The following is a 14,328-nucleotide window of genomic DNA, read 5'->3' on the forward strand; positions in this document are numbered from 1 at the left end:
CTCTCTCCCTCCCTCCCTCTCGGTCTCTCTCTCTCTCTCTCTCTCTCTCACTCTCTCTCTCTCCCTCCCTCCCTCTCGGTCTCTCTCGCTCTCTCTCGGTCTCTGTTGAGTCAAGGCGTCGTATGGAAAGCCACATGGTGTTTCTAAAGGTCCATGTTTTTCCTCCCGTTGGTTTACTGAGGTTGATGATACGCACAATCCATAATTCTCAACTGTAATTCTGTGAGCCGTGTTTTGGAAGGTGTTACTTTCTCCCCACGTGTGCTGTAAGCCTCTGAATCACAGACTTACCGATGTGAGTATCAGACACAACAATGACGAGCCTTTTTCCTTTGGTTCATTGGGTTGAGCATTGAGTTGAGGTGATGAAATGGAATTAAAAATACCTCCTTTAGTTTCATATTCTGACATTCGTTGGGGTTCTGGCTGAGACACTGAGAGGAGAAGAGCTTGCAGGTGGAGGAATGCTTCGCTGTGTGTTTGGGAGAGTCTTTCGAGGGCAGACGCATCATATATGGAGTCTTGAATTGATTGGACAACAATGTGCTTTACTCTCCTCTGAGCCTCAGATGTTGTGATCTCTGATTATCAGTAAGCTGCTTAGTTGTGGCCGGTAGAAGTCCAATCTTTCACAATGCAAGCTGGAGAGGGTTTCTGGGATTATATGGGCACAACGAAACCAGAACATCCAGGAATTTGGGGATTTTCCAGATAAAGGCGACGTCATTTGCTCAGGACATACAGACCTGTACTGTTGACACCTGTTGGCTGCTTACTGCAGTTTCTCTCATCGAGGTTTTGATTTTCGAGGATAATTCGGCTTGACCGTCAACAGTGTACTGCTGAACATCTGGGAACACAGCAGGTCTGACGGGCAGAGCACCACGAGCAGTTACACACTCGTGCAGGTTTCAATAAAATGGAAGCTGAACTTCTTTGGGAACAAAATGTCCGTTGTAAACATCCAGCAACTTGCTGATGCAACTTTCTCACAGAGATACCTCAAATGACCACGACCTCACACAGCGCATTACAAGGTGTGTTGCCATGGAAAGTCACTGATGGGATCCTTTTCTCGTTGGGAATACTCAACTTAAACGCATCGCAATGGTCAGACATAGTGAGACAATAGAAAGACTACGTGCGCCAAACAAACAGGACTTTCAACCAAAGCGTGTTTGTGTCGTGTTCATGTATTCAGCCGTCTCGCACATGCTCAGTGTTGTTGTTCCTGTGTAGCATAAATGAGCTGATTAATAACTATATGACGTGATATCAGATCGGTCCATAGACCCGTGGACTTGCTGATACCCGATCCAGCATTTTAGGCCATAACAGCATTTCTGATACAAGTATCAGTATCGGGACTCGATACATCCCAGACTGCGGTGGACATTGTTCATCTTACTTTGTTTGACTGCGTCTTCTTATCTTGTCATCAGAAATTGTATCGGGTGTTATATTTAGACTTTGTACAGCCTTCAGAAATGCAAAGGTTCATTTGTTTTGCGCATTGTCTGCTGATATTTAGTGGAAAATTACAAATATTCAGAGATATTAAATAAAAAAAGGATTAAAATGAAAATGTAATTATCATAACGCAACATAAAAGTTAAATGAAACAACCCATGCAGCATTCTGTAAACTAATATCCACCCTCTCTTGAATGTGCTTCTGTAAAGAGCAGTTTTCTTATATCCCTCTGGCAGAGCTCAGCGTGTGTGTGTGTGTGCGTGTGTGTGTGTGTGTGTGTGCGTGTGTGTGCGTGTGTGTGTGTGTGTGTGTGCGTGTGTGTGTGCGTGTGTGTGCGTGTGCGTGTGTGCGCGGCTGTGGCTGGCCGGCCGAGTTGCGGTAGCTCGTCGATGGCCGGTGGCTGTTTATTAATGGAGGAGATGGAGTGTGCGTTGAGTGCCCTCCAAGAATCAAAGAAAAGTTGAAAGTAGGAGCCAGTGGATTTATCTGCCTCACTGGTCTTCGTAGTCTGTCCTGCAGCAGTCAAACACTTGGACAGTGTTGTTGTGCTGTGGCTGCCACTGCATTTTCATAAGCAGATAGATGGAGGAGGGCTGCAAAGTGCCATGGTCTTTTGGAAATGAGAGCATTGTGATGAACTGCCTTGTGCTTTTAGTTTTGTGTTGTGCAGGTGAAAAAGCTTTTCCTGCCCACTTTACCCCGATATATATATATATATATATATATATATGCATATATATATATATATATATATATATATATATATATATATATATATATATATATATATGTATATATATATATATATATGTATATATATATATATATGTATATATATATATATATATATATATATATGTATATATATATATGTGTATATATATATATATATATATATATATATATATATATATATACATATATGCCTTTTCCTTCTCTCATAAAATGAGAGGAGGAAAAGGCAGACAAAAGAAAAGAAAGGGAAAAACAAAAAGAAGCATCTTAAATGTAGATGAGTGTTCAATGTAAATGTCAGATTTCAGCCATCAGCAGGGGAAAAAGTAATAATTTCCATCTGTGAAAATAGTCAAGTTAAGTACCAGCACCTCAAACTTAAGTCCAGCATTTCAGTGAATATACATTTATTTCCTTCCCACCTCCTGCTCCGACCTTTCCTCAATCCCTTCGACTTCCTCTGAGTCCCGTCTGCATGACCGCATCGCTTCCATTAAGCCCACTAATCCCGTCCACACAGTCTCTCTCTGTGTGTCCCCCACAGCTGTCCAGTGTCCACAGGTCCACCCACACACACACCTCAGCGCTGCCACGGCGTACATTATGTGCTGTCAGCGTGCGTTACCGGAGGCAGATGAGTGCTGTTAATGCATATTAGTGGGCTGATTTAGTGCATCGTGGAGCTGCAGCTCTATAATATTTAACCCTGGGCATTTCCACGACTGCACCAAGGCATATTAGCCAATTCATATATTCTATATGTACTGGAGCAGGTTGATGTACAGAGCAATAGTATGTCCTGATGTTACATATGCAGTCAGAAATTACAGTACATAAATAGTATGTTTTATAAGATGTGTTTTTATGTATCATCAACCCTTATTGTATTGAATCAAATGTTGGAAATATTTAGTTAAATTAGTGTGTTATATTTTGTAATACTTAACAGTTATAATATTAGTATGTATTTCCTGTTACTGTCTTTGTTGGTAAAGTTATTGTTCAAAGCAAGACACCTTTCCTCAGTGCTACAGCTCCATTGATACTGGAGTTTTGAGGGAGATTATTAATGCCGATACGTTGACCAATGTTTGTTAAACCAGCCTTCAGGCTGACTGACAGCAGAAATGCACTGAACCAAAGTAGATTTCATGTCGGCTACATTGGGAAAAATCTACAAGTTTGTATGCATCAAATTCCCCCCCTATATATATATATATACATATACAGTATGTGTGTGTGTGTGTGTGTGTGTGTGTGTATATATATATATATACACAGTATGCAGATGGTGGGTCTGTCGTGCGTCTCCTTGTTCTCGGGGTACTTTGGTCTCTCACTGTCTCTTCAGGTCTCTTTCCTTCTGTTCTTTGCTCAAACTCGATCTTTTTGTTCCTTTTTTTTACAACGCATTGCATATTCAGAGGAGGCAGCATGTAGGTATCTTATAACAACACGCACCTCCCTGGCTGCATGAATCATCCTTTACTTTTCTGTTTTTGCTTTTACTTATTGAGCTTTTAATGTCTTTCTGGGTTCTGCTCTTTGTTTTCTCTGTTATGTTGTTGTACAAATATGTCTGAATGCAACGATGAAATCCTCGAGTTATAAGGACTTTCTTTCATGATCATCAGCGGTAGTGTTGTGAGCTCTTGGTAACATGGTTTAAGTTTAAAAATATTCAGTCGATTTGCTCGATTGCTTCTTTAATTTTTCATAATTCTGTCTGTGCTGCATATTTCTGTAACGCTCATAAGTTCCGTCCGCTTCGTCGGTATCATGACGGATGTTTCATCGTGTCCATGGTCTCCTCCTCCCTCGACAGCTGTCCGTCACCTGTTCTGTGTGGCTGCATGCTCTTTTCTTTCTGCATGCCGCTCACAGACGTTGGAGAGGTTTAATATCTCCCTCTCTTCTCTCTCACCCTCCCTCCCTTTTTCTGTTGATGGCCTTTCTTTTCTCTGTCTTCTCTCCGCAGGGGAGGTGCTCTTTCAGATGGCTGAAGTGCACAGACAGATCCAGATCCAGCTTGAAGAGATGGTGAGCATGTGGTGGAGGTGGTGGTGGTGGTGATGGTGTTGCTAAAGTCAGCACTTCTTAAGCCGCGAGTCGGAAGCCAAACAGATTGGGGGCCTTTCACTTTGGAATCTCCACATTACAAGATATATTTTAATATTTAATACTCAGCAAGACCATCTCACGTACACGTATAGACACAGACTCTTACTGTACTTCTATTGACTGAAGGCAGCAGCTTCACTTAATCATGGTTTGTTTGCCGATCCTCTGATGTGTAAATTGCCGCCATTACAGACTGACATTTATTTTCAGTTCAGTTCCCCAAAAGACGATTATTTGAATCTTCCAAAGAGTGAATTGACCAATTGTGGAACATTAGCAGGGAAGGTTCAGTCAGCCGAGAGAAGTGCTTTAATCTGCTGTTACGCTTGTTTTTAAACTGCGTGTCATCTCTGTCTTTTGGGTAATGGACGTCAATGAACCAATGAAGTGATTACGAAGTGTAATTTACAAATCCGTCAGAGAGAGATGCTCATCTCTTCTCCAGAGCGGGAGAATGAATGAAACAGTGACGTGAAGAAAGAAGACTCGTGTTCTTTTGTAACACAGTTCAGAGCCAGACGCAGTTCTGTCTATATTTCTAGGTATTGAACGAACAATGAGCTCCTTTCAGTCTGAACTACATAATGTTCCTGCTCTTTCAGTCAACATCCCGCTGAGAGTAGTTTAAGAAAACATAAAGTCTCCCAACACGACCAGAGAGGCACCAACTGCTGAGATGCCTTTTGCTTCTGTTGTCTCTTTCATCTGAAATGTGTTTTGATGTGGATATATACAAATGTTTTGTATTTTGTCATTTTTAGTTTTCTTTGCAATATTTCACCACTGGCTCAACGGTTCTCTCTGAACCTGAAGCAGCTTTGTCTCCAAACACACAGTTCCCAAATAACGAAGCTGCATTGTCATTCACTATGTGAATTACGAGCGTTTGTTTGTTTGACGTATCGCAGATACTCATCCTAGTCTGCGTCGGGATGATGTTTTACTGAAACCAGCAAAGTAGTTTTGTTGCATTTATTTGTGCAATTTACAACGTAGAACTTTAAACTGAGACCGTAATCCAGGAGGAAATAAGTTCCCTCGAAGATGAATTGATAATACAGTTTAGTTGTGTGGGAATGTCATTTTAAAGGAGCCATAGTTGCCAGTACACACACACACACACACACACACACACACACACACACACACACACACACACACACACACACACACACACACACACACACACACACACACACACACACACACACACACACACACACACACACACGGTGCAGTTAGTCTGCTGTGTGTTGCATTGTGTTGAGGTGTCTGTGTGTCTTTCAGCTGAAGTCTTTCCACAACGAGCTGCTCACAGAGCTGGAGAAGAAGGTGGAGTTGGACGCGCGCTACCTGAATGTAAGATTCCTTTCTATATTTATATTTATATTATAATCATAGAGACACAAAGTCCCACACGCGTCCGTTTCATGAGCCCATGTGAAGAGCGACGACCACAGAGTTCTCCTGAGCCGTTCAGCCTCTTTTGGCTGTTTCTGGTTTTCCAGCACATTCATTGTTTGGTTCAGTCGCATCAATCTCAGTTTCAGCAGCAGCAGCTCTGCAGTTATCTGTAAAATATGAAATGTCGAACGCTATCGTTGATCCACAGCCATTTCTCTCACAACTGTTTCTCCTCGTACTTTGCTGAAGCTGGAGCTTTGAGACGGGGATGAACCAGCATGTCGGTTACAGTCAACAATTCAGATTCATTCAAATGCTCATGAGCTATAGAGCCACTTCAAATCACATGTTAAACGTCAGTAAGTGGTTGAATACTTTACACAGTACATACACGTGCACTGTGTGTCCTGCCTCTCGCCCAGTGCATGCTGGGATAGGCTCCAGGCCCTGTGGGTGGCCGTGCACAGAACGTGCAGGCGCCCGACGTCAGCTGTTCCTTTGCATTGCCTACGCGCTCTTACCCTTCTCCTCTCTGACACAGAGCAGTAGAATATAACGATGAATCGAATCCTCAGTCAGTTCCCCGTCCTCCACCTGCAACGCAATGAATCAGAAGCGGACCACTCGTCAGGGCAGTTTGAAATGAAATGCGTGTCAGCCTAGTGGTCTGCGGGCGCTCACACATGCGAGCGCTGCCCTGCTGACTTTGTGCTGCCGCCCTCAGGCTGCGCTGAAGAAGTACCAGACGGAGCACAAGGGCAAAGGGGAGAGTTTGGAGAAGTGCCAGGCGGAGCTGAAGAAACTGCGCAGAAAGAGCCAGGGCAGCAAGCACCCGTCCAAGTATGGAGACAAGGAGATGCAGGTCAGTGTGTGTGTGTGTGTGTGTGTGTGTGTGTGTGTGTGTGTGTGTGTGTGTGTGTGTGTGTGACATCAGCCAGTGCCATGGAAATATAATCCGTTGGGCTTCAGCCCAGTGTGTGGTGCAGACAGCCTGCCGGTCGGCCACTTGGGGAAACATGAGTTCCTCGTCATTCACTGCATCGTTATGTCTCTTCTCTTCCCTCATCCTGATGTCAGCTACAGAGACGTTCTAAACGAGATTCATTTATCAGCAGGATTATGAAAACAGGATGAAGCGCTGAATGTGCTGCTTCTTTCACTGGATCCTCTGATTGATGCTGTCTGTTGTTTCATGTGGGGAAACTCTCATGCCGCCATCTTGGTCAGGACCCACTTGTTAAAGAAATGTAATATTTCAATTTCAATAAAATAAAGTACATTTAAATCGTACAATTATCAACAAACACAACTTTTCAGAATTCAATTTATACTCCTCAATAGATCGTATCGTGTGTCGCTTACTGTCCTCTAAGTAACCAGAGCAGTGTTTGGTTTGTCCGCTCTGGGCTCCTGTAGAAACGCTCCTCATGATAAGGACATCATAACCTCTCATTCTCAGCTCACAAAAAACACAGTTTCAGCTCCTTATACACCAATGAAAGTAGTTCTGAATGTTATATGTAACTTCTGCTGATAGATCACCTTAGTGCTGCACATTAGACCTTTAAGTGTGTAAATAAATATAAAGATATATTTTAAAAACACCACAACGAAACACTCAAAAGCAACAAAGAACATGAGAATGTATTCAAAAGAGTGTTTGGTTGCGGTTGTTGCGTTGTTCATGAGTATTACATAATGTGTTGATGATATCGAGGGCAGGTGAAGAGGCTGCACGAGGCTTATTGCTCTCATGTTCAGGTGAGGCCTGAGCGGAGGCGTGAGATGACGAGCGAGTCTGTCTGTAGGCGCTCTTACACAACCAGAGAGAGAGAGAGAGAGAGAGAGAGAGAGAGAGAGAGAGAGAGAGAGAGAGAGAGAGAGAGAGAGAGAGAGAGAGAGAGAGAGAGAGAGAGAGAGAGAGAGAGAGAGAGAGAGAGAGAGAGAGAGAGAGAGAGAGAGACAGAGAGAGAGAGAGAGAGAGAGAGAGAGAGAGAGAGAGAGAGAGAGAGAGAGAGACAGAGACAGAGACAGAGAGAGAGAATTATGTGATCACATTGTTGGTTGACGGAGTGACAGCGGCCAACAGGCAATGTTGCCTCTAAATGTTGTCTGTATTGTCCAGGCCAAGAATGCATTGATATCGTTGATACATCTGGAGTATTAGACAGTTCCCCAAAAAGAAACACCTGGAAATGTAAAATGACACTGAGTGAGAGAAAGTTGCTTCTGTACTGTTTCAACTCACCGGCAGCGCAGAGGCAACATGGCGTCGGAGGTTGAGGGATAACTGTGCAGCAATCCAGTCGCTGCGCTCCGGAGCAGCAGGGGAGGTTGTTATTGTGTAATTGTTAGTGTTGCTTCCATGGATGGCTGGCGGAGCGTGAAAGGGGCTCGATAAATCGATACACGGAGCGATGAGGAACAACAGAACGGGAACATTCTGCACTTCCTCTGGGCTTTAATGGCTTCTCATCACAGAGCCGGTCTCTGTACCTGCTGCTGCATCTCTGATCAATGTCCAAAAGTCAACACCTCACGAAGGGAGTGTGTGCACTTGCGTCCATTGATAATGAGTTTATTTACGTGTGTGCGTGTGTGTGTGTGTGTGTGTGTGTGTGTGTGTGTGTGAGCGTGTTGTGAACCTCCTGAGTAGCATGTGCATGTACTGAAGGTGTTTACGGAGCCAGATTCTTGCTGTGCGTCATATTGGCCCTTCGGGGAACCAAGTGTTGGCAGGAACAGGAGACACCAGTGGCCTGCTCCATGAAGCTCTCAGCCAGGCAGATTTGCCTTTTTGAATTTACAATATGATATATATGTGTATATATATATATTGACAGGTCTTTAAAACAAAGGACTAACTCTGAAAAAGACACTTTTTACAATATATTTGTACAATATATATTTACAATATATTTACATATATTTGAGTTATGCGTTTAAAGATTTGTTTTTGTTTTGAATTGTCGAAACGCAGCAGCAACACGAGTTTACAGCAAACACAGTGAATACTTTATCTCAGAGCGTTTGTGAAGATTTCTGTAGAAACTTACAGGTTGGCCCTTTTAATACATTTATTATGTTTGTATAAGAATGCTGCTGAGAGAGAGTTATGTAATCATGAATGCATGAATTAGCTTCATTAATTCCCTGATTAGTGTGTCTGGTTATTCTTAATAAGAGACGGTGATTAAAGCACAGCATTAGGGAACTTAAGTCCCTCATTTCAATCATTTCTCGCCACCGACAGTTTGTTGTTCACATCTCGACTTCAGCCTCCAGCAGAACTGCTGTCATGTGGACCAGCCGGTCACGTGCGTGCGTAGGCTGCGTACGTTCTCTGAGAACAACCCGGCAAAGCTCTCCAACACCCCTCACACTGTCTGGCACTCGGAGACGGCTGTTTCACATTATTCCACCCCGTGGGAATCTTCAAACACTTTCAGTTGCATAAGTGACTCTGAGGACAAAGTGGGCTTCACCACAGTCTACCTGTGTGTGTGTGTGTGTGTGTGTGTGTGTGTGTGTGTGTGTGTGTGTGTGTGTGTGTGTGTGTGTGTGTGGTTCCACTTGTTTGATGGAGACTCAATGCCCTGCACCCTCAGTAAGGGGACTCGTTGGAAGAGGGTCAGCGGGTTTAAAGGCAGCAGAAGGGTGAGCGGGTTTGTGTTCAGTCACTGTTGTCACATGACAGTCACATCGTTGATCAGACAGTCTGTGGAGTTTGACTTCTTTTGGTCGAATTCATGGTTGTCAGCTCTGACATTTTCAAATGCGCACGGTTTCATTTTAAAGCAGTGCATCAACGCGTATTGTCTCTGCTTTCTACTTGTCACCATTGTGATGCATGAGGCCTGATTTAGTATCGGCAGAGTCCATTCATTCAAAGCTTCGACCGTTAAAGGTTGATTCACTCAATTTACACAGTGGACTTCAGTCTGTGCTGCTCAGATGTCTAGTTTACTCAACGTGAACATCATTCACACCGAGAGATGTTGCAGTTCAATGTTTTAAATGCCATTTTTCAGTACTTTGAGAGCCTCACACTGAATTCCCCCATAGATCCCCCATGTTGCTCATTAATGCTCACAGCAGAAGTTGCCTTTTAAGTTTGTGGCATCCTACTTTCGAATCTTGTAATTTCAACCGTGTCCGAGCAGTGAGACGAAGTCCTCAAAAGGACACGCAGCCATGTGTTCTGATGGCATCCTTCTCCCTCCTCTGCCCAGTTTGTGGAGGCCATCAGCAATAAGCAGAGCGAGCTGGACAACTACATCGCCGAGGGCTACAAGAACGCTCTGTCCGAGGAGAGGAGGCGGTACTGCTTCATGGTGGACCGGCAGTGCGCCGTGGCCAAGAACAGCAGCTTCTACCACAGCAAGGTGAGGAGCGAACAACTGGCTGAGTCCTGTAAACTGTGTTCACAATGTGCAAATGTCAGCAATCACATCTGGAAATGTAACCTCACACATTTAAAACGGCATTGCCTCCGTGTTCTTGTACGCTGTAGTGCAACAAGCTGATTGGTTAATGCTTTTATTTGTGCTCAGAAAAATCAACCTCACTCTGGGAATAAAACCAGAAATCGATGCCTTTTAATGCACAACATTTCACCCCCCCCCCCCCCCCCCCCCGCTGCCACTCAACATGATGATATCGATGTCGGCTTAAAGCACTGAGGATTTTCGGTCTCTAAACTCGCTTTACTTTCTGGGCAATTTAAAAACTGGCAACTCTCCCACACGCTGTGTGAGGCGAGAGTGAAGGAAAACAACCACCGTCTGCTCCTCGCTTTTATTACCACGCTGGTAAAGGCGGCGTCCACCTACGCTCCGCCTGAGCTCTTCAAAAGAGCAACCCGAGGTCGTAGTGACTCATCATTTCTACCAACAACACTGAGAAAGAATTTGTTGCACGCACATAGAATTGGGGTGAATGGGACCTCCATTCATTTCTATGACACAATGACAGAGAAAATATGATCTCTACCTCCGTGAGCTCAAGGCTATTTCAGAGCATGAATCCCCGGTGATCATCCCGCCCACACCCTGACACCTGATGCTGCGGCCCACATGCACCCAGCGGGCCGGACCGCCTCGGAACCGCCCGTGTTCATCCTGCACACCCGCCCTGGTGCAGTTGAAGCTGTTTGAGCAGCAGGTTCTCCGCAGCATCTTTTACAATATTCATGTCTCGGGACTCCCTCATTGATGCGCCAGCGACCAATGCAAATGAGAAACATCTTTACGTAACTGCCCGACTGTATGAAGTGTGGCGGAAATGTAACTCGACACTTCAGCACCATCTGAGAGCTCCTCGGATGAGAAGAGGATTCCTGCCTCTCATCCTCTCAGCGATCTTTCCCTCCCGTCATCTCTCGAACACTTCTGCTTCTATCAATAATGTGCTGCCGTGTGGATGTCCGTCGGGAAATTCCATCCAGCATTTACAAGAGCTGATTTTTAGCTTTATTTTCTATCCTGTTTGTCTGGGCAGATGTAAATGATTGATGAGCAGTCTCAGTTCAGTCTCTGCGTCTTCCTTCCTGCTTTCAGGGGAAGGAGCTTTTATCCCAGAAGATCCCGCTGTGGCAGCAGGCGTGTGCCGAGCCCAACAAACTGCCCGATCGAGCCATGTTCCTGGCCCAGCAGATGAGCGGCGTAGCGGGCGCCGTGCTTCCCGGTGCTCATCATCCAGGCATGGTCATCTCCGAGCCCATCCCTGGTGCTAAACCTCTGCCGGTGCCCCCGGAGCTGGCAGCCCTCAGGGCCAGCGGGGGCATGGGACAGCAGGTGGGTTCCTCCACTGCCTCAAATCATCGTTGAGTCCTCCTGAGACCTTTTATATGATGCCAGACTGTGTTATGGGCTTCTGCATTCGGTCACTGGGTTTGTGATTGATTGACACACAAACTTAGTTTGAACCCAACAGTCCATGAAAAGTCTTCCGTTAGCAAACGTAGCCACTTTCCAAACATGTCTCCAGCCTCTCAAGGTAGAATCTCAAATTGGTCCTCAAAAAGATGGAGACACACACACACACACACGCACGCACGCACGCACACACACACACACACACACACACACACACACACACACACACACACACACACACACACACACACACACACACACACACACGCAGGTAATTGCTGTCTGATGAGACCTGGAATGTGTTGACGGTTGTTGATCCCGGATGTGCCTGTTGCATCATGGGAGCCCTCAGCACATCCTCAGAAAACTCTTGTGAATGTAAATGGACTTGTTAGCGAGTCATGCTAACTAGCTCGTTGCCCAGAAGAGGCTTCATCTTTAAAGAAAAACTTTAAGATTTACATGAAGGAGTCAGTTTCGATCTTTGAATTGAAACTGGTGCAGATTCAGTGGCGTTTTAAGTTCTCAGATTAAACACACGTTGAAACTCTTTGCAGTGTCCCAGTAGTCATTCCGTATGTTTATCTTTAAAGCAACACACACTTTAATGTAGTCTTTTCATTAAACAGCACATTCCTTCTCCACCTTGTTCATCATCATGAACGAGCTGCTGGATGCTACGTAACAGCTTTGGCTGATGTAAAGAGAGGAAGAGTGTGTTTTAATTGCCTGCATGCAACTTTGTATCTTCTTTGCAGAGGATGTTGGGAGGTGTGGACGGAGGGATGAACGGCACAGCGGGCGCTCACGGAGGAGAGGACTACCAGCAGTGGATGGAGGGCAAGGCGGCCCAGGGCAAGGCCTCACCGCAGACACAGCGGCACGGAGCGGAGGTCTACTCCAACACCCTGCCTGTGCGCAAAGTCGCCCCCGCCAAGAGCAAGACCACACTGAGTAAGGACACGCACCGTCACACACACTGGGTCAAAGGAGGATGAACCTGCTGTATGTAGGTACAGCAGGTACACACCGTGTTGTACACTAGTCAACGGCGTCTATCAGAGAGAAGCAGACTGAAAGATGTCCGTCTTCCTGTTCTCTCCACCAGCGGAGACCCGCACGCTGCCCCGGTCCAGCTCCATGGCAGCGGGGCTGGAGAAAAACGGGAGAACTCGAGTCCAGGCCATCTTCTCCCACGCGGCCGGTGACAACAGCACCCTGCTCAGCTTCTTCCAGGGCGACGTCATCACCCTGCTGGTCCCCGAGGCCCGCGACGGGTGGCACTACGGAGAGAACGAGAAGACCAGGATGTGAGTGCGACTGCCAAATGCTTTTTGATTTAATTTCACGTCCGCCATATTTGGAACACAATGTTTGTTTTTTATGTTGCTAATATCTGGTGCTCCCTCACTTCTTCAAGGCGCGGCTGGTTTCCTTTCTCCTACACCCGGGTGATCTCTGATGGCGACACCAACTCCATGAGGCAACTTCGAGTACACAAGTATGTTTTGGAGATTTTACTTGAGTGATAAAAATATTACTTTGCTAAACATGAACCAATGGAATGTGGCGTAACGAAGCGAATCTATTTGTTTTGTCATTCTTTTTGTATTTGAGGTGAATATTGACATATTGAAACTTTATTATTTACTTTTTAATTGATGATGACATTAATTGGCTTCCAATCACAACTGAGAATGAAAGGACCGATCATGAAAGTCCTTTAGACTCAACAGCCCACTGCTGCCCCCTGCAGACCGTCCTCATGGACACCACGAGCTCAAAGTGTTGTTCCTGATTTGGCCTCCTGGGGACAACACGTCAACTTCATCTTCTGTGTGTTTTCAGCCTCCACGGGAAGAGCAGCAGCACAGGCAACCTTCTCGAGAGAGAGGACATGGCTCTCCCCGGCCCTGATTACGGCATCCACTCCCGTATGGCGGCACAGAGCGCTGCTGCGCTGCATGGCAGACAACAACGGCCCTACAGTGTGGCCGTGCCAGGCTTCTCACAGGTACACACACACACTGGCATCTACCCACACACGAGTTCACACGTGAGCCGAGCCGTCGCACGAAGCCTGCCAAAGATCTGCGCTTTTCTGGCCCAGAACGTTGGGAGGTGTCTTTGCCGTGTGTGCTGCTGACCTGAGATACACTGCAGGAACAGCGTTGCTTCGACAAGCTGTCTCTTCCTTCACCAGTACTCAGAGTTCTCTTGTTGCAAAGCTGGCAGCGAAAGCCCTGCTGCATTAGCTTCTACAGACGCAGAAATGCCTTCTCCTTCACTTCCATGTTCCAGTTCACAGAAGGTGGAGCGGCGGGTCTGAGGTTTGAGAAGTCTGCCTCCGTTCCTGGCTTCTCCGTCTCTGAGACCTCAGTTCGCCCAGACTGAAAACAAGAGGAGGCAGCCGTGGTAAACCCGAAGTAGACTCATGCAACAGCGAACCCTTCTCCATCAGCCAGCTTCCCTCCTACGCCTCACCTGGAACATAACACGTGGGCGACGCTTAATTGCTCAGCGGCTCCTTCCGACTCGCAGCTTTGGAGATGGAATCTCTGCTGACGTTAAAGGAGAGCTGGGCTTTGTCTTCAGCCTCATGCTTCAGTGATGACGTGCAGGTCAGAGAACAACAAGCCGAATGTGGCTGAGAAGTGAACGTTTTGAGGATCGTTGCACACAACGGTGGACTCAGAAGCATTATCTTGTAGTATATGTT

General features: G+C 45.8%; 1 protein-coding gene across 5 annotated transcripts in view; it reads left to right on the forward strand.

Annotated features, from left to right (window-relative positions):
• The window catches only part of baiap2b (BAR/IMD domain containing adaptor protein 2b), a 58,559-nt gene that overhangs the window by 37,145 nt on the left and 7,086 nt on the right, over positions 1 to 14,328 (forward strand). For all 5 annotated transcript variants that reach the window (XM_079293457.1, XM_079293456.1, XM_079293459.1 and 2 more), the window contains 9 exons: positions 4,187 to 4,248; positions 5,617 to 5,688; positions 6,458 to 6,595; positions 9,966 to 10,118; positions 11,292 to 11,528; positions 12,368 to 12,563; positions 12,718 to 12,919; positions 13,030 to 13,110; positions 13,458 to 13,623. In XM_079293457.1, coding sequence (XP_079149583.1) covers positions 4,187 to 4,248; positions 5,617 to 5,688; positions 6,458 to 6,595; positions 9,966 to 10,118; positions 11,292 to 11,528; positions 12,368 to 12,563; positions 12,718 to 12,919; positions 13,030 to 13,110; positions 13,458 to 13,623 — 1,307 coding nt within the window. The remainder of the gene's footprint in view (positions 1 to 4,186; positions 4,249 to 5,616; positions 5,689 to 6,457; positions 6,596 to 9,965; positions 10,119 to 11,291; positions 11,529 to 12,367; positions 12,564 to 12,717; positions 12,920 to 13,029; positions 13,111 to 13,457; positions 13,624 to 14,328) is intronic.

Source organism: Melanostigma gelatinosum (assembly GCF_949748355.1).
Source record: "Melanostigma gelatinosum genome assembly, chromosome: 21".
Lineage (NCBI taxonomy): Eukaryota > Metazoa > Chordata > Actinopteri > Perciformes > Zoarcidae > Melanostigma > Melanostigma gelatinosum.